Here is a 26342-nt window from a genome sequence, read left to right on the forward strand (position 1 = left end):
CTAAACCTCCTAAGTGCTAGGATTACAGACAGATGTTACCAGGCTTGGCTAAGAAATCACCTTTTGAGAACATTTATAGGAAAGACAAAACATCAGGTTTGGAAAGGGTGTGGAGGGTTCAGATACAAAAGGGAGCTTAGCGAACTGCTACCAGAAGCCAGGAGACTGGAAGCTAGGCAAGCTCTGCCTGCGTACTGCGGTAGTGGAGGCTCCCTGTCAGGCCACGCCCCCGTCCGGCCACGCCCCCAGCCAGCGGAACCCAAGAGGCACGGACAACGCACAGCCCGGAGAGCAGAGGGAAGGGCACCTGGGCCGCCGCCGGAAGGAGCGGCACGCTTCTTGGCTCCTCCGGATTCAAGCGCTAGAGTCACGAGCTGCAATGGAGAATTCTGAGCCTGATCCTGCTGATGACAGTAACATGGACGCATTCCTGGAAAAGTTCCAGAGCCAACCTTATCGCGGCGGCTTCCGCGAGGACCAGTGGGAGGAGGTGGGCGGTCCCGGGGACTCCGCTGGGGTGGGAGTGTGGTCCTCGTGTCTTGATCGCTGCCAAAGGACGAGTGACTGCCTGCCTGTTGAGTGCCAGAAGCCATGAGGTTTTGAGGGTTTAAGTTGTCAGTGCAGTTAAGATCACAGGGTTTGGCAGTCAGCCCTGTGACCCACCACCTCTTGGTTCTGCTACTGGATCGGTTTCCTGAGTTCTTTGATCTGGGTTCCTCATTTGTAAAGTTGCTTTACCTACAGCACCTTGTCGCTTAAAGTTAGGGCAAAGATGAAAGGAGCTGGAGAAGGGTCAGGAACGCGAGAGCGCCCAGCTAAAGGTGGTTACGATCACCCCTGGAGAGCTGAGAACTCAGAAGCCCAGTTTTCCACCCTAGAACCTGGAGCCTGTATAGATCCAGCCAATCATGAGGATTCGCAGATCATGACCATTGAAAAAGACTTTGACGTTGCGTCCTGGGATTGAATCTAATTCAGTAGACAATACTAATTATGTGCTTTATTCTTTTAAAATCTAGGAATTTGACAAGATCCCCCTATTTATGAAGAAAGCACCATCAGAAATAGATCCCAAGGAGTTCCCCGACTTGGCTTGCCTTCAGTCGATTATTTTTGACGATGAGCGATCTCCAGAAGGTACTTTACATGACTAGTGTTTGCTTGTGTCTTTGCTGAGTCGAGGTAAAGTGTGAGTGAGATGGCTAACTTGTCGCTTTTCACTCCACACGGCCTCAAAGGTCAGACTCCAATAAAAAGAAGCCAGATTGTCCCAAAGAATCAGGAGATATATGTGATAAGTGTCAGTAAATATACTACTGCCTTCGTGGGCACACCCAGTCGGAGCACTGTGGGGGCAGGGGTGAGCTCACAGTGGGTCTGAAGTTGAAACTAAATCTTAATAGTTTTGTAGGTTGGTCCCAGAAAGAGGAGGGAAATTTGCATTTCAGTGAATGAAACAATGTAACAGAGAGAGTAGTATAATTTCCTCAAAATGATTCTTAAGCTCCTTCAAAAACTAGGATAAAATCCTGTGTTTGTGTGTATGTATGTGTGTGTGTGTGTGTGTGTGTATGTGCGCACGTGCGTGTGCATGCACGTCTCACTGGAGACTGAACCCAGAACCTCACATATGCTAGGCAAGTGAGCTGTACCCCCCTTTTTAAAACTCTGAGAGTATGTGTATGTGTGTGAGTGTGTGTATGTACATACAGATGGAGGTCAGAGAACGGCTTTGTGGCATGACTTCTTTACCTTTATGAATGTTTCTGAGATCAAACTTAGGTTGTCAAGCTATGGGCAAGCGCCTTTACTTGCTGAGCCATCTCTTAGGTCAGGTTTCTTTCCCCCTTTTACAAACAGCATTCACAGTCAGGCAGTGGTGGCACACCACACAGCACTCGGGAGGCAGAGCAGGTGAATCCCAGAGTTTGAGGTCAGCCTGGTCGACAGAGTGAGTTCCAGCATAGCCAGAGCTACACATACCTGGAATTGATAGTAGCATTAACTTTGCATGACATTGTGTCTCTATATTGATGCCCATTTTATCATACCATTAATTTGATTTTTTATTTCTCTATTGGTTCCATTTCTTTCATTTATCTTATATGTGTTAGTTTGCCCTCTTCTTACAGTACTAAAAGAGTGACCAAAATGAGCTTGGGGGAGAAAGGGCTTATTTTAGCTTACAGGTTACAGTCAGTCCATCACCGGAGGAAGTGAACTCCAGCTGGAACATAGAGACAGGAACCGAGACAGAGACCATGGAGGAGTGCTGCTCGCTGTCTTGCTGCCCTTGCTGTGTTCAGATTTTTATACAGCCCAGAACCACCTGCCAGGAGTAGTATTGCCCACAATGTAATGGCCCCTCCCACAGCCATCATTAATCAAGAAAGTGCCTAAGACAGGCCAATCTGATGGAGTCATTTTTTTATTTGATGCTTCCTCTTCCCAGATGACTCTAGCTTGCATCAAGATGCTAACAACCCAGCCTGCACAGTATTATATTACTTCGTGGTTTAGATTTTTAGTGAGCTTTCTAAAGGTGTGACATGATACTTATTTCCTTCTCTTTGCAGATCAAGCCAAGACCTATAAGGATGAAGGCAATGACTACTTTAAAGAAAAGGACTATAAGAAAGCTGTGGTTTCCTACAGCGAAGGATTAAAGAAGAAGTGTGTAGACCCTGATTTGAACGCTGTCCTTTATACCAACCGGGCGGCAGCACAGTACTATCTCGGTGAGCACTAATTATGATGCAGTTTGCTCCGTTTCCTGTATGTGTGTACACATATAGGTGGGTGGCTGTGCATTGCAGGGTGGAGGTTAACCTCAGATGCCATTCTCAGGTGCCGTCTACCTTTTTGGTGAGACAGTTTCTTATTGGCCTGGAGCTTTCTGAGAAAGGCAGGCTGGCTGGCCAGCAAGCCCTATGAATCCATTTGTCTCCACTACTTCTTCTCCCAGCGTGGGATCAAAAGCACATGCTATTACAGGGAGCATTCTTAGGGTGCTAAGAACTGTGTTCCGGTCCTCATGCTTGTTCAGCAAGCACTTTACTGACTGAGCTCTCCCCTCAGCCTGACTTATTGTATGAAGAGAGGGCCTGCTTTTGGTTCCGACCACCCGGCTAGCTTACACCCAAAATAATCACACAGAAATTGTATTAATTAAATTACTGCCTGGTCCATTAGCCTTTCCCATTGGCTAACTCTTACATCTTAATTCAACCCATTTCTACCAGTCTGTGTAACACCATGAGGTAGTGGCTTACCGGGAGAGATTCTAACCAGCTTCAGTCTCAGGCAGGAGGAACTTCATGGTCTCTGCCTGTCTGTCCTTCTTCCCAGCATTCTGTTCTGTCTACTCCACCCACCTAAGTGCTGCCCTATCAAAAGGCCAAGGCAGTTTCTTTATTCAACCAGTGAAAGCAACACATAGACAGAAGACCCTCCTACATAGCTGACTTTATTATTTCTGAAGAATTTACTTAGAGGGTTGAAGAGACATGTATCTCAACAGTTAAGAGCATTTGCTCTGCTTGCAGAGATCCTCAAGTTCAGGTCCCAAGTACCCACATCAGGCTGTTCCCAGCTGCTTGTGCACAGGCACAGCTCAGCTCCAGAGGGCATCAGACATCTTCTGATGTCCATGAGCACCCACACACACGTGCCTGGCTGGCTGGCATTCATGTGCATGCATGCACATGTATACACGTACAAATTTTTAAAAAAAGAAAAGAAAACAGGAAGAAAGACTTTACCTTATGCCTCTAATCTTTGAATTTGAGAGTCAAATGCAGGTGGAGCTAAGAAATGTCTTAAATTCTGTGTACTGTTTTCTTTTTTTTCCTCCCTCCCTCTTTCTCTCCCTCCTTCCTTCCCTCCCTCCCTCTCTCCCTCTCTCTTTTCTTTCTTTCTGTCTTCCTTTTTCTTTCTTTTCTGATTTTTGTTTGTTTATTTTTTTTCAAGACAGGGTAGCCTGGCTATAATGGAACTCATTATGTAGACCAGGCTGTGTAGTGGCATTTCATTTGTATTTTAATAAATAAAGCTTGCCTGAAGATCAGAGAGTAAAACAGTCCAACTGGTCAGCCTTACAGACTAGGCAGTGGTAACACATACCTTTAATCCCAGTAGCCATACTAGTTGCCATAGAAATTGGGTGGTGCATACCTTTAATCCCAGTGGTGCACGCCTTTAATCCTAACCCTAGAGAGGATTATAAAATGGGAAGAGATAACTCTCAGTCTCATTCTGAGATTCCTGAAGACGGGATTACCATTTTCGAACTGAAGTCTAGTTAAGTCTAGTTAAGAGCCAGTGGCTGGCTGTTTTGGTTTAGAATCTTTAGGTTGAACCTCAATTTTTATCCCTGAGTTTTTATTAATCGTGCTTTAAGGCTGTCCTCAAACTCGCAGAGATCCACCTGCCTCTCTCTCCTGAATGCTGGGATTAAAGGCATGCGCTACTACTGCCAGGCCTGTGTACTGCTGAAGGCTCTATGCTTAGTTTTCCTTTACTGGATCTCGCTATGCCTGGGGCTGCAGTCCAGAAAACCTGTTTTTGTGTCTGCCTAGAATAAACTTCCAGTCACGCCACAGGTTTGGAGCAGGCTGGGTTCCAGCAGTGGAAAGTCCGGCCTTTGGAAATCTGCTGGTCCTTCAGTCTGCCTCTGCTCCCATTGCAGAGGGCCTGGTGCTCGTTCCTTCTGTGGTGTGGCTTTCTCTCTGCTTTCTGTTGTCAAGCCTGCCCCTTTGCCTTCCAGCTTTCAAAGTGTATTCTGTGCTCTACGCGCCTTTGTGAGTGTCTGACGTATAAATCTCAGCTACCTGGGAGAGTGAGGCAGGAGGATTCCACATTTGAGGTCAGCCTGGTGGTTTCATGGAACCCTGTCTCAGATTTCAGTACCAGAGGGAAGTAATGGAACTCACTTGTTCTTCTCACCGCTCCTTACATGTTACCTAAGTATTTTTGAGAATGATTTCCAGAAGAAAACTTGTTTCAAGGAGTGTGCTAATTTATTCTCTAATTAGCTGGACACTGTTCTTTTTCATGTCCTCACCTATTTCACGCTGACTTTGGTTTCCCAGCCACTAGTGACAGTGGCCATCTTTTCACGTGCTTATTAGCATTTCAGATTCATCCAGACTGCCTGATCCTGTGAACTTTTTAGGACTTGATGAGCATAACTATATTTTTCCAGAAATATGTTCAGTTGTTGTGATTTCTTGAAAATTTACAAAAATGTTTTTGTTAATGCCTTGATATTTTGGAAACATTTTGATCTTATTTTTTTTTTTACTTATTGACATTTTGTTAGGCAATTTTCGCTCTGCTCTCAATGATGTGCTGGCCGCCAGGAAGCTAAAGCCCAGCCACCTGAAGGCCATAGTAAGAGGTGAGTCTCCGTGAGCTGCGGGGTGGTCGTCACTATGGAAAAGCTGGCCTCTGCACCAAAAAACGCCACTGAAAACTTTGTTCCTGAGGTGCTGGGGCCTGGGGGAGTGGCCGCAATCCTGCAGTCTCCATGTGACGTTCCTTGCTGCTCCTTGGCACTGCATGCCACTCGGCACTCCTAGGAGGCTCTGTCCTTTATGCTGCATTTGTATGAAACTGAAACTCCTCATTTTAAATTAGTAAAGAATAAGATTAAGACACATCACATTCTGATTTTCTCCCCAGTTTTGCCGATTGAAGGGCAAGATAGTCAATTGCCTTGTTAAAATGAATGAAAAGATACGCTCTGGGGGCCTTTGCAGAGAACGCTAGTGCTGGACCGTCCTCTCCTTGTTTCCATCCTAAGGTCTGATCTTCGTAATAACAGTGCTTTATTCCTTTATTCTTCAACTCCTCTCTGAGCTTAGGGTGCTTTAGTCTTCATGTATTGAACCTTCCTCCTTGCCATGAGCCAGCTTGAACTGTGTTATCCTTCTTTAGATGTTCATGGCTGGTGGGTGAGAAGTAGGTCCTTGTCCCTTGACCACAGGACAGAGGTCCTGAGTAAACACTGGCCAATAGAATTAGTCCCATTGAGTCATTGTCAGCCTCAGCTTACAGTATGATCTTAGCAGGGCATCTGCTCTTGGTGTGAATTCGCTTATTTCTGGATGATGAGGATAGTCTTTAAAAAAAAAAAGTATGTGTTTTGTGGAGGTCAGAGGACAACCTTCAGGAGAAGGCTTTCCTCCTCCTCCATGTGGGCTCTAGGGAGTGAATTTAGGACATCAGGCTTGGCAGCAAGTGCTCAACCATCTTACCTATCCAGGGTTAGAGTCTTTGACAGCCAAGCCTTTATAATAAAGTTCTGATATTTTCAATTTCTATTAAAAAAAGAGGTTAACTCTTGAACATGATTGCATCATTAATTTTAGAGCCTGGTGGTGGTACATACCTTTAATTCCAGCACTTGGGAGGCAGACGCTGTGGATCTCTGTGAGTTCAAGGCCAGCCTGGTATACATAGTGAGTATAACCCAGGACAGCCAGGGTTACACAATGATGCCTTGTCTCAAAAAAACAAACAAATATATTAAAGAGACATTTTGGAACTGGAATCAAGGTATGTAGCATAGTGGTAGAGCACTTCCCTAACATGCACAAGGTGCCTCAGATTTCATCCCAGAATGCAAACCAAACAACCCCCAAACCAGCCAAACAAAAACCAAAAGGGGCCAGCTTAAGCAGACGGCTCTATTAAAAAGGAAAATCAGAAGAGGCCCAGTGCTTGGGCTTTGGTGTTGATTGGTGGCTGCAGAAATTCTGCTTTATAGTAAACGTCCTCTGGGGGCTGGGGAGATGGCTCAGCAGTTGGGAGAACATTTACTTTGGCAGGGCACCTTTTTCAGTTCCCAGTGGCTCACAGCTGTCTGAGCCTCCAGCTCCAGGGCTAGCCAACATTTCTAGCCTCTTCAGGCAGAAACTGTTGTGAATCTGCCCACCTGTAAACACATACGCACACGCATACATGCACACACATACACACACAATTAAAAATAAATCTTAAAAAAAAATACACATCTGAGATTTGCAGATGAGGAACCTGAGCTCAGACATAGCCCTTGTCCAAAGCCCAATAGGTGAATGACAGACATTTTCTAGCCCAGCTCTTTCTGGTCCCAGAGCCTGTGTTCTTTGCCATGAGCTATTGCATTTTAGGGTTCTTTGTACCAGGGAGACTTAGACGTTTTCAACTAAATGGGGATGAGAGCAATTTCACAAATCCTTTCCTTGTCTAGGAATTGAGCTGCAAAGAGCTGCGTCCTGCTGTGCCCCCTCCCCCCCCCGGGGCTGGCTGGTGCCAATGGGGAAGGAGGGTTTGTTTAAGGTGTGCCCGTTGTTCCTAGATCTCAAGACTCTGGTTTCTGCAGGTGCCATGTGCCATCTTGAACTGAACCACTTTACTGAGGCTGTGAACTGGTGTGATGAGGGGCTACAGATTGATGCCAAAGAGAAGAAACTTCTAGAAGTGAGGGCCAAAGCAGACAAGCTGAAGGTTGGTGACTGTCTGCAAATTCCTCAGATTGTGTCTCAAGTCACTGTGGGAGTATCTGGTGTATGTGTGCTAGCTGTCTAGTAGTGGTGTTTAACTCTACCCTGCCAAGAGCAGGGTGCAAATGGGGATTCCAGCAGGCAGAGCTTGCCGAGAGATGATGACTGAGCCGGAGTTTATTGGCTCTGTGACGCTGAGAGAAGAATATTCCAGGCAAGAGCTCTAGGAGGGATACGTCAGCAAATCTGAGTTTGAATACTACTTTGCCGCTGCTGAAATGCATTAGACAAGTTCCTGATATTTCTCGGTCCAAGGTTTGAAACTGGAGACTATAATATATCCCTTGAGTGTTTTTAATGAAGATGAAATGAGCTAAGCAGTTTTCACATTCTAAAGAGTCAGAAAGAAAACCAGATAATGCACAGCAGAGACTCCATGGTCTGCAAAGCCTAAAATATGTGCTTTCTTCCCTTTGTAGCAGATGTTGGCAGATTCCTATCAACTGCAAGCCCAGGAGTGAAAGCAGGAGCTACTGGTGTTGGACAGACTGGGGTGGGGGTAGGGGGTGAGCAGGAAAGAGAATCTAAATTCTCTTCCTGCCAGACTGAGTAGAATGGTGGAGTTTTTCTCTCATAGGTTGTAACTGTGCTGAGGGCAGAGCCTATGAGTTTTTGACATGGGTTCTTCAGCCACACCAGAGAAGTTAGGGTTCCCATGCAGTACTTGTATACTCCACTGGGGTCCTTGAATGGGAATGCCCTTTCTTCTTTATTGGTGGCATCTTCCTTATCTCCCTAAGCCCACTTGGGGGCAGAATCAGTCCTGTAGGCTGGAGGAAAATGAAGGAAGAGCTCCCTAGAGCTGACGGCATCTGAATTTTATTTCCAGAGAATGAAAGAGAGGGATCTGAGGAAAGCGAGGCTGAAAGAAAAGAAGGAACAGAGTCAGAACGAGGCTCTACTCCAGGCCATCAAGGTGAGTTCTCAAACCAAAGGCCCCAAGTGTATGAAGTCCCCTGGTTGTGTGAAGCCTGCTGGAGACTTATGTGGGATGTACTTGTGTATATTTGTTGTTTTTATTGGTTGATGAATAAAGGTGCTTTGGCCAGTGGCTTAGCAGAGTAAAGCCAGGCAGAAAATCCGAACAGATATAGAGAGAAAGAAGGCAGAGTCAAAGCTGTCAAAGGAGACAGACGCTGGAACCTTACCTGTAAGCCACAGCCTCCTGGCAATACATAGATTAATAGATGTAAGAGCTAGCTAGGAATATGCCTAAGCTATTGGCCAAACAATGTTGCAATTAATGTAGTTTCTGTGTGATTATGGGTCTGGGCAGCCGGGAAATGAAAGGCAGTCTTTTGGTTACAGGGGACCTCGGGATGCTTTTTCTTCACACTTGTGCTTACCTTAGGCTCTGGAGTCAGACCACCATGTTCAGTTAGCTCTGCCCCTGCCTTTGCTGGTCTCAGCAACATACTGAGTGCGTGCTCTGGGCATTTTCACAGCAGCCATCTGGGAAAGGCTTTCTTATTTGTTTGTTTTATTTTTAATTGAGCTATACATTTTTCCTCTCTTCCCTTCCTCCCTCTCCTCTCCCCTTCCAGCCTTGGGGAAGGCTTTCTTTTTTGTTTTATTTTTAATTGAGCTATACATTTTCTCCCCTCCCCTTCCTCCCTTTCCTCTCCCCTTCCAGCCTTGGGGAAGGCTTTCTTGTTCCTGGTTTACTAGCCTTGGGTGAGAATCTCATGCATCTCGTGGGTGTCAGAGCCTGGTCCTTGCTCTTTACTATAAGTTATGTTACAACCTGAGAAAGCTGCAGTTTTAGGAAGTCACTCTAACTAATGATGATAAAATCCTCCCTGTGCTGCATTCTGAAGTGAGTGTAGTCTAGGAGACCCAGTGGCCAAGCCAGTTAGTGCTTGGTTCTTACATGAAGTGAATGTGTCTGACCCACATGGTCTCTCATCCTTGACACCCAGCTAGTTTCCCATTTGATCTTGCTCTGCCCTTACAAGGGAGAAGATGCCTCCTGGGTGAGGTTGTAGTTTCATTCTGTGTTCAGACGTTATGTACCCATTTATTTCAGCTATTAACTTTGAGAATTTAACACTGCTAAACCAACCAGCAATCTGTTAACACATATTAACAAGTTAAATATGGGGGCAGGAGAGATGGATGGCTCAGTGGTCAAGACTCCTGGCTGCTCTTCCAGAGGACCCGGGTCCATCCCCAGTATCCACATGGCAGCTTACAACTGTCTGTCTATAACTCCCAACTCCAGGGGAACTGACACTCTCACACAGACGTATATATAGATAAAACACTACATAAATATAAATCTTTTAAAACAAACAAACAAACTAGGCTGGGCATGTGGCCTATGCCTTTGATCCTAGCACTAGGGAGCAGGTAACAGGAGGACCAGAAAGTCGAGGTTAGCTCTGATTACATGAGACTGTGTTGAAAAGAAAAGAACAGGTTTTGCCAACTCCTACTGTTTGTGTGGAAGCCTCACCCAAGGCCCTGGCATCCATATATTCAAAGAGTCTGGACTGTTTCAGTGGAAGCTCCATCCTAAGCCCCCGCCCCATCTCTCTCTCCAAACCCTGCTGCAACTCAGAAAGATCACATGATGACCCTTCCCCCAGAGTTGCTCAAGAACACTACCACTGAGTATTTAAACTGCCCCCCAGAAAACAGACATGTAGTTTTCTGGTCTTCTTTTCCTGTCTCCTCTCTGGGGGGCTGGAAAATCATTCAGGAGTGTTGTATCCATTAAACCTGGGCTTTTTCTAATTTGGTTTGATTTGGTCTGATTTGGATTGTTGTGTTGGTGGAGAAGCTTATCAGGGAGTAGAAACTTTTCACCTACCTTAAGAGATATCACCACAACTAATTTTGATTTCCCTGGATGTGCTAATCGTAGAAACCTTGGCACACATAAGAGGTGGCCCCATCCTTGATGGTTCTTTACTTTAGTAAGGCAGTCAGGATGAAGTCAGCTTTACTTCTAGCATCCCAGGCTCTCCCCAAAGGGAAGTGTTTCCATTCCTGTACCATCGCACGCTTGCCCTGTCCTATGCTTTTGGACATGCCAGTCTTTGGGCTGGGCTGCTTCTCCATTCTCCACCTTCCAGAGTCACTCTCTAAGGTTTAGCATGCTCAGATACCACCAGCTACTGTCTGTAGGCAGAGACTGCTTGTTTGTATCCTGGCTTCCTAGACCTGAATAATCACACAGAAACTATATTATACAACACTGTTCAGCCAATAGCTTAGCCACTGTTCAGCCAATAGCTTAACCGTCTTTCTAGCTAGCTCTTATATCTTAAATTAACCCATTTCTATCAATCTATGTATAACCATGAGGTTGTTGCCTACCAATAAAGCTCCTTCAGCAGCTACATGGCATCTCCCTGACTTCACCTACTTTCTATATCTCTGTTCGGATTTCCCACCTGGCTTTACTCTAAAACTATTGGCTGAAACATTGGTTTCTTTAATAACCAGTGGTAATAAAACATATTCATAGGGGAATTCCATATTATCTTCCCTTTTCTGTCTAAATAAAAAGGAAGGTTTTAACTTTAACATAGTAAAATTACATATAACAAGATAGGTATCAAGCAAAAATTACAGTTACAATATTTATATCTACTTTATCTTTACCATAACTAATAAAAACTATAATTATAACTATTCTTCAACTCCATCAGTGACTCCAGAAGGATATAGTATTACCTAAGTTAACAGAAAGTACATTATAAGCAACTTCCAAAACTCTAGAATTGACAGAGACATCTCACTTCCTGGACAGTCACCCAAAGTTCTTCTGTACCGTTGGGGCATCCATCTTTAGCCTACAGGCCCGTAGTATCTTGCAAACTTTTCCATGAAGCAGGAAATTTGAAAGACTCTTGTCTCTATTGGACACTTTTTTGGTCCAATAGAGTTTGTTGGTCACTTTTTTCTCTATCCTGCAGAATGTCTGGCAGACTCTTTTATGAAGCAGGAACCCTAAAGGTAACTGTCTTACCTTTAGGCAAGTTCAGCAGTCATTTTTTTGTGTGGGTTCTATATGTCCAGTTCATACAGCATACTATCAAGCAGTCCAAACAAGAGCAGCTTCTTGTCTAAACGGCTAATAAACTCCATAAGGAGCCTCTTCGATGCCCATCATCCTCTTGAAGTAGATTGGTACTGCCAGGAGCCAATGTGTCTCATTGTCATGAAAAATCCTAAGTTCTTTTTTGTTTGTTTGTTTGTTTTTGTTTTTGTTTTTTGAGACAGGATTTCGCTGTAGTTTTAGAGCCTGTCCCGGAACTAGCTCTTGTAGACCAGGCTGGCCTCGAACTCACAGAGATCCGCCTACCTCTGCCTCCCGAGTGCTGGGATTAAAGGTGTTTGCCACCACGGCCCGGCGAAAAAATCCTAAATTCTTAAAACATTTTAAATGCCATATTCTGTAAGTCTTTGAAGGGTTTACAGTATACCTATCCATCTGAAATATATCTGTCTACATCTAGAAAACCTAACTAAAATGACTACAAGCTTGACTATTATAGATGACTATTATTAGCCTGTATTTCATATACAGTATATGCACAAACACAATACTTTAATCAAGAACAGTAGTATATATATAACAAAATTGACCTTAAATTTGTATCAATAAACCAAGACCCATACCAATGCAAAATATTCATCTCTATAGTATATCCCCTTTTAAATGTAAGCATTTATAGACAATTATTTAGGGAATTTGGGTGTTGTTCTCTAGACTACTTCCTGCTGATTGGGGGTGCTGTTAATCAGGTCTTTCATGGGGTATCCTGTGTGGTAGGTCCATTTCAGCCAGCAGTCCTGAAGCTGATATGGATTTTGAATCATCTGACTATTGTTTCAGGGGCTCTTGTTTGATCAAACCATATTAGCTGGTAAGGAACCCACAGCTTTCTATCCTCTGTGGAAACAAAAGCAGAACCTTTTTTCCAAAGCAACATATTCTTAGACCCAAATTTTGAAGTCAAGATACCTTTATGTTTGTTTAACTTAGCAGCCCCCAGAATTAAATGTCTCTCTGCAGTTAAAAAATTCAAAGAAAGCACAGTAACATACATAATCCAGATTTTCTATATATGTCATCTTTATGTGGCTTATTTTTCTTGACTCCTTTAATCTATGAGTACTCTGTTATGTTTACTGTCTCTTTAAAGACTTTACTTCTTTTTATCTTTTTACTATCTATATTCTTTTTCTTCTCACTCCCAAGCCTGTGTAAATTTTTTGAACACACAGTGTTTTGTTTAGAGGTCTTTTATGTCTGAATCTGTCCTATTGCAATCTGAAATTCTTTTCTGACAAGGAGCATTTTAAAATGGTAAGCAGCTGGGTCGCAGAGGCTCTGGATGCTGGCTCTGCCTCTCTTGGCCTTTCAGTATGGTGGAGGTACATTTACTATCAGTTCTGGGACTGCTGGGTGGGAGCTGTGCTCACCATCTCAACTCTGGCAAGCACCATGCAGCACATAAAACCTTTTTGTCTGAGTAAAAGCTAAATCTGCCATGCAGCACATTGTGTGGCCTGGAAATGTGTCTGTGCATGGCAGTGGGAATCCGCCATGCTTTCCTGCCTGTGCAGTCCTAACTGACCTGATCCTGCTACCTGCCCGGGTGGGGAACACTGAACCACGGGCGTGGTCTCAGCTACTTTCCTCCCAACCCTGAACAGGCACACAAGCACCTGGACCTGAAATGGGTGGCAGGCATCAGCCCCAAACGTTTGGGCACCATTTTGTAGGCAGAGACTACTTGTTCGTATTCTGGCTGCCCAGACCTGAATAATCAAACAGAAACTATATTAATTACAATACTGTTTGGCCTATAGCTCAGGCATCTTTCTAGCTAGCTCTTATATCTTAAATTAACCCATTTCTATCAATCTATGTATAACCATGAGGCCATGGCCTACTGGTAAGGTTCCAGGACATCTGTCTCCTTTGGCAGCTACATGGCGTCTCTCTGACTCTGCCTACTTTCTCTCTATTCTCTACTTGGATTTCTCGCTTATCTTTACTCCACTAAGCCATTGGCTGAAACAGCTTCTTTAATAACCAACGGTAATAAACATATTCATAGCATACAGAGGGGAATCCCACACCAACTGTCTGCAGTTCCTGAGCTCCACTTCCTACCTTCTGTTGTAACTGTTCCACAGCTGCTCCCACTAAACCAGGAACAGCCCTGAGGGTAGGGAACCATGTCCAGCTCCTCTTTTAATGCAGGGCCAAATACAACTCATTCATAGTGAAAGTAAGTTCAACAGTGGTGCCTGCTGTGTGCCAGGCTGCCAGGACAGTTAGGGTGGGTCCTGTGGAGCGGGCCCTCAGGAAGCTCATAGGGCTAGGGTGTATTTCAGTGGTGTGTGTTTGAATCTTCCTACAGGAGAAGGTAGTTTGTGCCTTTCTTTCTGTCTTAATCCAGGCTAGGAATATCAGGCTTGTCTCTGAAGCAGTGGGTAAGGATGAAGATTCATCCTCCGATGGTCCAACTGAGATCTTCCTGGATGGGCTCAGCTCTGAGAACCCTTGCGGAGCCAGGCTGAGCCTAGATGATCAAGGCAGGCTGAGCTGGCCTGTGCTGTTCCTGTATCCAGAGTATGCGCAGTCCGACTTCATCTCTGCTTTTCATGAGGACTCAAGGTACATACTCCAGTGGCATTTCACTCCTGCTCGTGTGCGCCTCCTGCTGACTGCCCAGAGAGACAAGCGGGCTTTTGCTGAGTAGGAAATAGTAATCTAGAAGTTATCCCCAGCAGGCTGACAGGCTTCTCTGTTGTGAATCTGTTTACTAGCTGGCCACACAGGACTTGCCTTGTCACTGTCTGGGTAGGTAGTTCATCCGTATAACTTGTGTGCGTTTATTAGAAAAGGTATAGATTGCACTATTTAACTTGTGATTTCAAGTGAAATGCTACAAGTGGTACACCTTCCTATTTTGGCACTGTTGTCAGTGTGAGTTAAGCCTGAATATCTTGCCTTATCCATCGCTTTTCTCTCTGGATTGGTGTCCAGGGACTGATGTGGGAATGTAGATGGAACATTGATACCCAGAAAGCACATCTTCCTCTCTTAGGTTTATTGACCATCTCATGGCGATGTTTAGTGAATCACCCTGCTGGGACTCAGAGCAGAAATATCACCCAGATAATTTGGAGGTAAGAAAGTTCTATTTCATTCCCCTGAGGGATTTTGGGAGAGTGTTTACAGAAATTGAGTGTTTTAAAATATTTGTGTATGATTTGCCATAGCACATATGGAGGTCAATGGACAACTTTTGGGTGTTGGCCTTCTCCTCTGTAGGTTTTGGGGACTGATCTCAGGCCATCAGCCTTGTCTGTCCATCAAGAGATTTTACATCGTGAGCCATCTCACTGACCCTTGAGTGATTTTTGTTGGTACAATATTTATTATAACAGTTACCATTTTACCATTTAGGCCCACAGTTCAGTGACGCTCTCAAACTCATTCACACTGTTATATGCCCATTACCACTGCCCTCTCTATGACTTTCCATCTTCCAAACTGGAACCCCACACTCATCAAATGAGTGGCCTCCACCCCTGCCCTTGGCTGTGGTACTTCCTGCCTCTATGAATGTGACCGCATAGAAGCAGAAATATGCTGTGTCTGGCTGATTTCACTTAGCATAGTGTCTTCAGGCTTCAACCATGGTCTAGAATGACTCATATTGTAGTGTATATGAGCCTTCTTTTGTAAGGCTGAATAATATTTTATTGTTAGAATTTTTAAAATACAACATAACTAGGGTTTACTGATTAATGAATTGTTTTCCAAGTGTTTGAGAGTAAGACACCAGCAACCTTGAGTTACTCTCAGCCATGTTTTCTGTAGACAGAGACATTCTTTATAATTTATTTCAAAAGAGCCGTCAAGGCAGGAAACTAGCGCTGGTTGCCGACTACAGCCTCATCCTCGGGCTCCCTCCAGGGGCCACAGATTGTCCCAGGGAGATTCCTTTTGTTCAAGGAGCATGTGGTGTATTGTGTCCTTTACTGCCCCTGCCCTGACCCTGAAGAGCTGTTTGTGTGTCTGTCTCCTCTCCCGTGTTTCCTGTGACTGGATCTGGACTTTGTATGTTTGGCTGGGCTGTTACAGGAGTGATGCTGTGTTCTCACTGTGGCCTTTCAGGTGGGCTCTCAGTGTCCTGTTCTTGCTGATGATCACCCTGGTTACCAGATCTCTACTGCACAGTCCCTCTGTATACGTTACAGTTATTTCATAGGAGGTTCTTTGAAATGATATGAAAATATCACTAGTTTTCAAACCTTCAACATACATTGTGTGTGTGTGTGGATGTCAGGAGACAGCTTACAGCAGCCAGCTCTGGCCTCCTGTCCTGTGGGTTCTGAGCTCAGGTCATCAGGCTCAGCAGGAGGTACCTTTACCACGGAGCCATGTCACTAGGCCAACATTTACTGTCCTCGGTGGATTCATTCAGGGAGTTCCTTTGCTACTGTGGCTGTTTATGTTCAGACTGTGCTAGACTTGGTGAGTGGCACTTTCCTTAGATTTATTCTTATAGATTAATTTATAATTGCTTGTTTCTGGCCCAGAATGCTCTGGCTTTGATCTGTGCTTTCCTCACTCTAGCTCTGATAGCAGCCATTTTTCCCCCAAGGAGCCTTGGCTGTTTCTTCTGGAAAATGCTATTTAGAAGCCATGGTCTCTGTGCAGTGGATATACTGTTACTATTGGGAACAGGGACTCAGGGCTAGGGGCTGAGTGTATGGGGAACATTATGTGTCTCCAGCTCTGCTGTGGCACCATGACATTTGTAATGAAGACTTTGGTGGCTTTTTGGTTCTTGAGTCAGAGTTTTACTGTGTAGCACAGGCTGGCTTGGGACTCGAGATGGTCAGTCTCCTACCTCAGCCTGTCCTGAGTGTGCACTAGGGTTATGGCTGTACACTTCCACCCCCAGCTGACCTTAGTGTTCTTTAGTCTGTTCCCCTCCATCACTAGCTCCGGCACCTTTCTCTGTGGAACCCTCAGCCCCATGTTGGGCCACTCCCTCAGCATGGCAGACTCTGACATCCTGAATGACTCAGCCACCCTTCCTCCTGTTCAGCCTCTAGCCCACAAAACAGGCCATCCTAGCTGGTCTTAGTGGCATTGGCCTGTAATCCCAGCCATGTGGGAAGCTGAGGTGGGCGTCCAACTTGGACTAACAAGGAGTTTAGGGTAACTAACTTTTTTTTTTTTTTAAAGGAGGCTGTGACTGAGTTTTGGGGCACTTGCCTAGCATGTGTGGGTCCCTGGGTTCTAACCTTGGTACTGCAATAGCAACAAGAGAACAAAGACAACAGGGCATTCTCTGCCATAGCCTGCTGTCATCTTTCATCTGTTGGGGGCCCGATAGCCCCCATTGTTTGTTCCACCCCACACGTGGATATCGTTTTCACTTCTCTTGGGCTCCACCTTGCTGCCCTAGGCTACCTGGCTTCCAAGGAAGCCTTTCACCGTGCCCAGGCTGGCTGGCTCCCGGCATGAGTGCCTCCCTCTCCTGGTTGAGCTCTGACGTGCCTCCTGTGAGGTGGCCTCACGCTGCTCTGGTTTCGGTGCCCTGCACACATACTCTTCTCGCCTGCTCTGGGTCTTCCTTAATTCCGGGTCACTGTGGCTTTCTCCTCCCCACCCCCATGGCACTGGGACTAAACTGAAAGCTGCATGGATCTTTTACTGCCTGTGTGACATGAGGAGCTGCTCCCCTTCCTTCAGCTGTGGAGAACACAGCCTTCTGGGTAGCACAGCAGGGGCTGAGCTGTTGCACCTGAGCCTGTAGCAGGGGCTGAGCTGTGCACCTGAGCCTGTAGCAGGGGCTGAGCTGTGCACCTGAGCCTGTAGCGGGGACTGAGCTGTGCACCTGAGCCTGTAGCGGGGACTGAGCTGTGCACCTGAGCCTGTAGCGGGGACTGAGCTGTGCACCTGAGCCTGTAGCGGGGACTGAGCTGTGCACCTGAGCCTGTAGCGGGGGCTGAGCTGTGCACCTGAGCCTGTAGCGGGGGGCTGAGCTGTGCACCTGAGCCTGTAGCGGGGGGCTGAGCTGTGCACCTGAGCCTGTAGCGGGGACTGAGCTGTGCACCTGAGCCTGTAGCGGGGACTGAGCTGTGCACCTGAGCCTGTAGCGGGGGCTGAGCTGTGCACCTGAGCCTGTAGCGGGGGCTGAGCTGTGCACCTGAGCCTGTAGCAGGGGCTGAGCTGTGCACCTGAGCCTGTAGCGGGGACTGAGCTGTGCACCTGAGCCTGTAGCGGGGGCTGAGCTGTGCACCTGAGCCTGTAGCGGGGACTGAGCTGTGCACCTGAGCCTGTAGCGGGGACTGAGCTGTGCACCTGAGCCTGTAGCGGGGGCTGAGCTGTGCACCTGAGCCTGTAGCGGGGGCTGAGCTGTGCACCTGAGCCTGTGGTCCTGTGGAGGAGGCGGGTATTCCACTCATAGCAGTTGCTACCCCAACTTCTCAGAATTGCCGCCGCATGTGTATGGCAGCTTACACCCATTTGTCTCTGATTCTCTTCCTGGTTAATCTTGTAGGTCTACTTTGAGGATGAGGAAAGGGCAGAGCTATACCAGGTGTCCCCTGGGAGCACTCTGTTGCAGGTGTTGCAGCACCCCAGGTGAGCACCTCGTTGGGATGATGGGAAATGGGCAGACCCTTCCCAGGGTCTGGTTAGTTCCTCTGCTCTTTGACACACAGCAGTCACAGGAGGCAGCCAGTGGGACTGACTGGCCTGGCCTATTAAGCCGAGCCATTGGCCAAGGAGGTTGAAGAACAGGGACAGCCTAGGCCAGGGGAAGTGAGTGGCCTGGTCCCAGAATGGAAAAGCTGCTTGGCTTTTACAGCAGAAGGCAGCTGGGGTAGCTTCCATTTTCTGATCGCACTTGTCTCCTGGCACCAGTACCTGGAAAGAGCATTGCAGACACCTCTGTCCCCTGTCTGTGCGACCCTGAGCACATTCTGCCTCGCTGGTTTGCCCTTCACCAGCAGGATGGGGACATGGTTCTAGGGTACTTTCCAGTAAGGAAGCAGGCAGGGGTCAGAGTGCACTGTCCTGTAGACATGGTGCAGTCTGGGGGGAGGATGTCTTTGTTATCAGCAATGGCAGCAAGCAGTATCCACTGTGGCCTCTCAGCAGCATCCGTAGAATACCCAGAGAGTTAACAAGTTCACTCCTGGAGATGTTTGCTTGTTGGGGTACAGATTATTACCTCAAGTTAGTAGGAACCTGGCTCACCCCTGTTACTCACAGACTAGCTAGTGAACGAACCGATAGCTTGTTTTGTGGTCTTCCATGTTTTGTTCCTGTGTGCCTGATGTCAGAGGGCCCATCTAGAGGTTGGGGCTCAGTTTTAAGGGGAGACTGTCATGGTGTCCACAGACAAAGCAATGGGCTAAGTTGTATTTTAATGTTTCTGTACATCGAAAGGTTCACCTTGAGTGCGGTTGGGAAGGGTCATGGCTAGTGGGGAAATTAACCCAGCTAACCACTCTGTCGTGCTCCCCGCAGGTACTCTGTGAAAGCCCTCACACCAGCATTCCTCATCTGTGTAGGATCCTCTTCTTTCCGTAAGAATTATCTTCACGGGAAAAGGGTGCACAGGTAAAGTGGGAGCCAGACCCTGGGGTCTCCTCCCTCAGCTTCCTCTGCCTAGAGTCTACACACTTGGATCAGACAGACAGACGTAGAGTCCAGCACTTCTCTATCCAGGACAGTGGTTCCTAGCCTCATGCTGGGGGAGAAGCTGCTGGCCTCCCTGAACCTCAGCCTGTCTGGCTGAGTGCCAAGCTCCAGCTGGGCCTCACCCTCCTGATTCACAGCTCTGCCCTGGTCAGAGAGAGCATCCTTGGAGTCCATCTCTGAAGGAGCGCCTGCCGCAGTTGCCAGACTAGCTGGCCTTGGTGACTCCCTGGCTCATGGCACATCGACAGCCTTAACCTCTGTGGCATCAGACACACATGGAAGGGACTCCAAGGCAGTAACCAACCCTGCATAGTATTCTAAGGCGTAGGGCTGCGACTGGTCCAGTTTCTCACCAGAATGGAGAACTATAAGGATGCTGCGGATGCCATGAGGTTAATGAAGCCATGAAGCCACTTCCTGTTTCTGCGTTAATGACTGTACAAACTGGGATCCTTGGGATGTCTCAGAAGTCTGCCTGTTCCCCTGACCTCCCAGTGTGAGAACTGCAACAGACCAGACAGCAGTCCAAGTGCATCCCGATTCCTCAGCTCCAATCATGTTCCTGCTCAGCAGAAGAATGCTGGGTTAGCGTGTGCACCACTGTGCCTGCTAGGATTTCATACCTCTTGATCTGGAAAGTCTTTGTCTGCTGTAGATGGTTTTTGTCTTGGGCTGTTCATCCTAGAGACTTTGTACTCTTACCTGAAGCCAAGTGGCTTTCCTCAGTGCCCGCCCCATCTCCCAAGGGGAGCAAGGGCTATGAGCAGATGTGACTCATGCCACATCTGACAGAAGCCTGAAGAGCCAGTGGGCAGTGAATGGCAAGTAGACTTGTGTTCTTTTCCCTCTCTGAGGCCCCATTTCTCAAATAGGAGCTCAGAGCAGCAGCCTAAAGCCACTGATCGTAAAGTGAAAGGCAAATGTTTTCTGTAGTAAATACTGAGATCTGGGGGTGTTTGTTACCATAGCAAAACTGACTAATACATCATTAAACTGAAACCAGCTGGTATCCTTCCAATGGGCTGATTCAGGGTCTTGTGTTATATGCATCCTTATTTCTGGAAGAGAAATTGGAATATTTAGGGAGGCCAGTGCAGCTTTTTTTTCCCAGGGCAGGTTTCTGCAAATCTAGCCTCTCTTCTCCCCTGGTTTTGGAAACACTAGACATTCTCTCCTCAGCTAGACTGTCCCCTGACTTTCTTTGTAAGAACTCAGAAGTCTATGTAAGGGGCCCAATGGTTGGCAACAGACCAGCAGGCATTGCAGGATCCCAGGAACAGCCATTTCTAGCCACCTCACTGTCATGGGCAAATGACATTCCACTGCGCCTTCCTAGATAATTAGAGATATGACCCGGATGAGGCTGAGTCGAGGCGATGGGTGAAACGCACCTGGAAGACGTTCTTCTGGAGCCTTCTATCCTCAGACCCTGCCCATCCCATCAGCCAGCCTCTGCTGTGCCTCTAGTCCTTGACCCTCTGGAATCCAACCCAACTTACAGAAGAGTTTCCTGGGGCCTGTGGTTCCAGTGGGTTAGAATCCAAGACTCACTGTGAACAGGTCCAGCACCTATGGAGACTTATAAAGTTGAAGAAGGTGGATGGTCCAACCAGAGCCATGGCCCCCTGAGGGAGCATCTTCAGGGCAGCACCCGCTGGCCTGACTCCAGAGAAAGAACAGCCACCTACCAAGCACCTGGGCCAGGCCAACAGCATTCTAGGTGCTTGGTGCACTGGCTCCCCGAATCTTCCCGCGCCTCTAGGCAGCAGGCAGTGTATAAAGACGGCATGGACAGCTTAAGCAACCTGCCCAAAGTCAACTAGCCAATGAAAAGTAGAACAGGGCTTGAACTCAGGACCCTCTTGATCTCTTCAGAGATAGCAAGACTGTAAAGACTGGGCCTGCCTCCTGGCTTGCCATGGGCCCAGGGCCTTTGCACCCCTCGCTCCATGCTTATGGTACAGTCGCTGGGCCGTGCAGCATTCCCAACCTCCTAGCTTGGGAGAATGTGCTCTCTTCAGAACCCCCAGCCAGAGCCTGCAGCCACAGAACTCTGTCAGTGGGGCTCCCAGTCCTCTTCCATTCTGTCTTCTTTAGCAGCACAGACTTAATACCTCACAGTTCTGTGGCCAGAGATGTACCCTGGCTCAGCTGGTATCTCCACTCTAGGGCTTACAAGGCTGAAGCAAAAATGTTAGCCTTTCTGGGCTCTTCCTGGGGATTCTGAGAATCTGCTTCAGGCTCGTTCAGATGGCTGAGAGAATTCAGTTCACCGAGGTAGAACTGAGGCACCCCTTGTTTCACTAGTCCTCTTTAGGTTCTGGAAGCCTCTCTCTGGTTCCTGGGTCTCAGTGACTAACTGCTCCTCTGTGGCCTGTTAGGTTCTGTGTCTCATGCCTGGTTTCCCCTGTTACATCTGACACTCCAGCCAGGGGAAACCCTATGCTTTTAAGACCTATGTGGTTAAACTGCACATCTAGATAATCTTGTTTTAAGGTGTGCAGTACTTTCTAAAATATTTTAAATTTAAATTGGCACATAGTAACTGGAAATTCTTGGTGTAGTGTGACATTTCTATACATGTATGTATTGTGTAATGACAGTCACATATACATCATTACTTTGTTGGAAACGTTGAAAATCCTCTCTACTGGCCATTTTAAAATAGGCAGTGAAGCACTGTCAACCAAGTTGATCTACTGTGCTATAGAACTTTAAAGGGACTCCTCCTATTTAGCGGTGTGTCAGCCGGTCCCTCCCATCCTCCCTGTTTGCTGGTAGCCACTGTTCTGTTCTTCATGTCTTTGAAATATACCTTACTTCCACAAAAAGCATGACCACGCCTGGCTTACAGCCTGTTTTTGAGGGGAGCCCTAGCAGCAGCATCTGCCCTTGCAAACGGGATGCATGGTTGCCATTACCTGGTATGTGCCCCCTCTGCACCTTGCTGACCCTGCAATGTGCATTAGCCAAGGGCAACTAAGCTCAACCCTGGGAGCTTGTTAGCAGCCTGGCAAGCCGCTGGCTTGACAACAGGGACTCAGTCCCTCACTAGGATTCTGCCTGAACATGGGAAGTATAAACACGTCACCCTTTTCTGCTGGTTCATTGTGCCCTTCCCCCCCCCCCCCCGCTTACATGTGAAGTATCACCTAATGTAAGGGTAGTTGCTACTTACCATGTACCTGCAAAAGGCCCACTGTCCCCATTTTACCTACATGAAAGTTGAGGCTCTAAGGAAGTCTCCTTCACAGTCATAGAGCTATTAAGTGTATCATGTATCCTTAGTGTCTCCAGTCTGGATTCTCACACTACAGTGTAAACCATTGTTTGATATTAGGTGAAGTACCTTGTTCGTTTTTAATGTTACTTAAGTTTGCAGTAACACTTAAAATTTTTTATTTCCCATCCTTTTCCCAATAAAACAAAGCCATTGTAGCAAAACAATCCACTAAAGCATACAGGCATCTTAATATAGAAATGGACTGCAGGAACTCTTAAGCCTGGCATCCAAGCATTTAAAAAAGGAGCAAATTTCAACATATTTCTGCAAAGTTTCTTTATTGATGGCTCAGCAGGTGTTTCTTCCATTAGAACACAGAATATTAATGGAGCCCTGATTTACATGATGGGTTTGTCGTGTACCAGCCTTTGTCCCCAAGTACTAATTCAGCTGTTTCCCAGCCAGTTGCCGCTAGACCTCCCCAAGGAAGGAACAGTGATAGTTCTGCCTGTGTGAATTATCCAGCCAACATCTCAGTCATCAGTTTATGGCAAGAGGTAAAATCCCTGGGTTCAGAAATGAGTAGGGTGTGTTGTTTGGATGTCCCAAGTTGAAACATTCTGTTGGTGTGTCCCACTTGTTTGACTCTTCCCAGGATGGATACAAAGCTTCAACTCCCCCAAACAAGATCCAGACCTTAGGATAATGTTAGTGGCAAAGCCAAGCCTCCTGGGGGATTTCCTAAGTTATGGAAATGCTTCCTCGGGGAAGAGAAGGGTTTCTTGAGTGCACACTGAAGGTTAAGTGTCCACACAAGTGACCCTGTCAACCCCATATCGCCCTATGAGGAGGCTACCACTCCTCTGAGCACCTTGCCAAGAATGAGTGTGCTAAGGACAATTTGTCTTAGGTCACAATCCCAGGAAGAGCGAAATCTAGGATTATGCCTCTTCTCATCTCACCAAATTACACTGGCCCTGCCCACCAGAACACTAACTAGTGGTCCCGTGAGTCTAATGCCTAAAACTCAAGGCTGGCCAAGGGTGGCACTGTGCTTGCATTTAACTCCTTGTGAGACAGAGAATGGGTACCAGTGGCAGCAGCGTACGAGGCTTTGGCAGCTCAGTGGCTGACCTGCTACTCACCAGGCACATGGCATGAGACACTTTGTCTCTACTCCAGGCTGTTTCCCATCTGTGAACCGAGTACTAGAAAAGTTTCCCCGTCCCCGCATGTGGGGTTCCTGAGTTCCGCATCATTGTATTCAGCTTGCACATTTATGAAATGTCTATTCTCTATTCTTGGAATCTGGCTTTTAAAGTGCCTTTAGGCTAGCTTTCCTTAGTAAGTTTACAGAATACACATCTGTTGTAGGAGGCCACTTGTTTTCCCAGCTGCCCAGACTCCCAAAATAACCACACAGAAGCTATATTATTTGCAATACTGTCTGGCCAATAGCTTAAGCGTATTTCTGGCTAACTCTTATATCCTAAACTAGCCCATCTCCGTTAATCTGTGTATTACCACGTGGCTGTGGCTTACCAGCAAAGTTTTGACAATACCTGTCTCTGGCAGCAGCTCCATGGCTTCTCCCCAGCATTTCCCCACCCACCCATATTCTGCCTTGCACAGGCCTAACAGTTACTTTATTAACCAATGGTATTCATAGCATACAGAGGGGAATCACACATCTGTAATTAAAAAAGCCAGCTTAGCCTGCTGCACAGTGAAACCCTGGCCGAAAAAAAAAAAAAAAGGAACCTGAGGATGTATGGGACTCCAGCTCAGTAGTAAACTGCTTGTCTGGCACGTGTGCAAGGCCCTTGGTTCAACTCCCTGCACCAAAATGAATAAATTAAAGCACTCGTGTAATTTTTTTCATTTGTTTGAGGCAAGGTCCAGACTGCCTGTTATGAAGCCAAGGATGACCTTGAACTTCTGATTCTTCTGTCTCCATATGCTGGGATGACAGACATGCACCACAATGCCTGGTTTATGCAGTGCCAGGGATCAATCCCAGGACTCCATGCCTGATAGCAAGTACTCTGTCAACTGTGCTGCATCTCAGCCCATGTGCATGAATTTTAATTCCTCACAAGGTTAATGAGATAACACAGATTCAGTTTTGCTTATTGGAACCACTTTTTGGGCAGAAGTCAAGTAATGTGCAAAGAAATGCACAGCTTAGGGCTAGCATCTGAATCCCAGGTGTGATCCTCAGTACCCACGCATCCTTAAGATAGAAGACTAAACGGAGCCTCCGGTTCCTCATCTGTAAAGATTTTAAGGTCTAGAAGCAGCACATGAAGATGCTCACAATAGAGGCTTGAGGCAGGTCCTCAGTAAACAAAACCATCAAAAGTAGAGGGCTGGGGGGCTGAAGAAATGGTTCAGCAGTTAAGGGCACTGGCTGTTCTTCCAGAGGTCCTGAATTCAATTCCCAGCACCCACATGGTGGCTCACAGCCATCTGTAATGGGATCTGATGCCCTCTTCTGGTGTGCGTGAAGACAGAGCACTCATATGCACACACAAAAAGTATTTTTAAAAAAAACAATCAAAAACCCAAAAAACAGAGGCTGGCATCAGTGTGATGCCCCACTGAAATCACTCAAAGAAATAACCGACAATGTGAGTTCGGAGGCAGATGATCTTACTCCAGGAGCTCTTGATGATTCTCACTGCAACCAGAGTCCTAAGCCACGGCCCCACTGGAACCAGAAGCTCTGTAAGGGACCCCAATGTGCAGTAAACTAAGAGCCTCTGCCAGGCAACCTAACCTACTTTTGCTCTCAGAACCCTGAGTATTACAAAGGCAGATTACATCTCATGTCACTTGATCAAAAGACCCCAAAGAGACAACCCAAAGAGAGACTATTTGGGTTTCAGATTCAGTTCAGTCACATGGACCCATGCGCTTGGACTCCAGCATGTGGCTGGAGGTGGCTGTCCACTTGACGGCTGGCCAGAAGCACTAAGTGGATTGCGGATGCTTGGCTTACTTTCTCTTTTCCTGTCTCTGTCCAGCTGCTGCTGTTCTGCAATAACTCCACCCTCAAGCACAGTCAAGTTTCCCAGGGTAATTTATCTGCCAAGCCCCAATAGCTCCCAGGACCTGCTTTGGCGTCCAGACACCTTTCTGCAACTTACCTTCCTTGGCAAGTTGGTTGGATTTAGAATCACCTAGATTTGTGAGGCCCGCCTCTGTTATGTGTCTGGGAGAGCCTTTCCGGAGTGTTAGCCAAGGTGGGGAAAACCCTCCTCGAATGTGGCACTATTCCATGGACTAGTGAGCTGCACGCATGGAGATCACAGCAGGCGCTGGGATGGAAAGCCCAGCTATGTTCCTCAGCCGGATGCTGGAGGAATGAGTGGAGGTGGCCCTGCTGTGAAATGCAGCCCCTACTCCCATTTTCCCACAGAATCTAGTCAGCTCTCAACCAGTCACTCCTGTTATGGCTCTGGAATTCAAGTCAGAACCCAGGACAAGGTCATGGTGGTGGGGAGTGGGGTGTGGGGGTGTGGTGGGAGGATGGGTCCTATTGCTCCTGAAGTCTGGGAGAAACAGTTTAAAGCACATTTTCCCAGCCCCCTGCCATCCTCCCCACCCCAGCAAGTGCGGGGGGCATGCTATTGTATGTACTGCTGAAACCAATGCTGTTTTTTAATTTATTATGTGTACAACATTCTGCTTTCATGTATGCTTGCGTACCAGAAGAGGGCATCAGATCTCATTACAGATGACTGTGAGTCACCTGGTGGTTGCTGGGAATTGAACTTAAGACCTATGGAAGAGCAGCCAATGCTCTTAACCTCTGAGCCATCTCTTCAGGCCCCAAGATGCTATTTTTGTTTCAAATTAACACACAAAAAAC

The 26342-nt window shown here is 46.9% G+C and overlaps 1 protein-coding gene across 1 annotated transcript; it reads left to right on the top strand.

Moving 5' to 3' along the window:
* The first annotated feature begins 60 nt into the window (after positions 1–60).
* On the top strand, positions 61–20263 carry Ttc4 (tetratricopeptide repeat domain 4). The gene is made up of 10 exons (XM_048453252.3): positions 61–490; positions 1020–1137; positions 2577–2738; positions 5321–5398; positions 7367–7491; positions 8377–8463; positions 13970–14187; positions 14621–14702; positions 18098–18180; positions 19072–20263. The coding sequence occupies exons 1-10, from the start codon at positions 380–382 to the stop codon at positions 19166–19168; spliced, it is 1161 nt and encodes a 386-aa protein (XP_048309209.1). The 5' UTR covers positions 61–379; the 3' UTR covers positions 19169–20263.
* The last annotated feature ends 6079 nt before the right edge of the window (positions 20264–26342 follow it).

Source organism: Myodes glareolus, chromosome 3 (assembly GCF_982192425.1).
Source record: "Myodes glareolus chromosome 3, mMyoGla1.1, whole genome shotgun sequence".
NCBI classification, from domain to species: Eukaryota; Metazoa; Chordata; class Mammalia; order Rodentia; family Cricetidae; genus Myodes; species Myodes glareolus.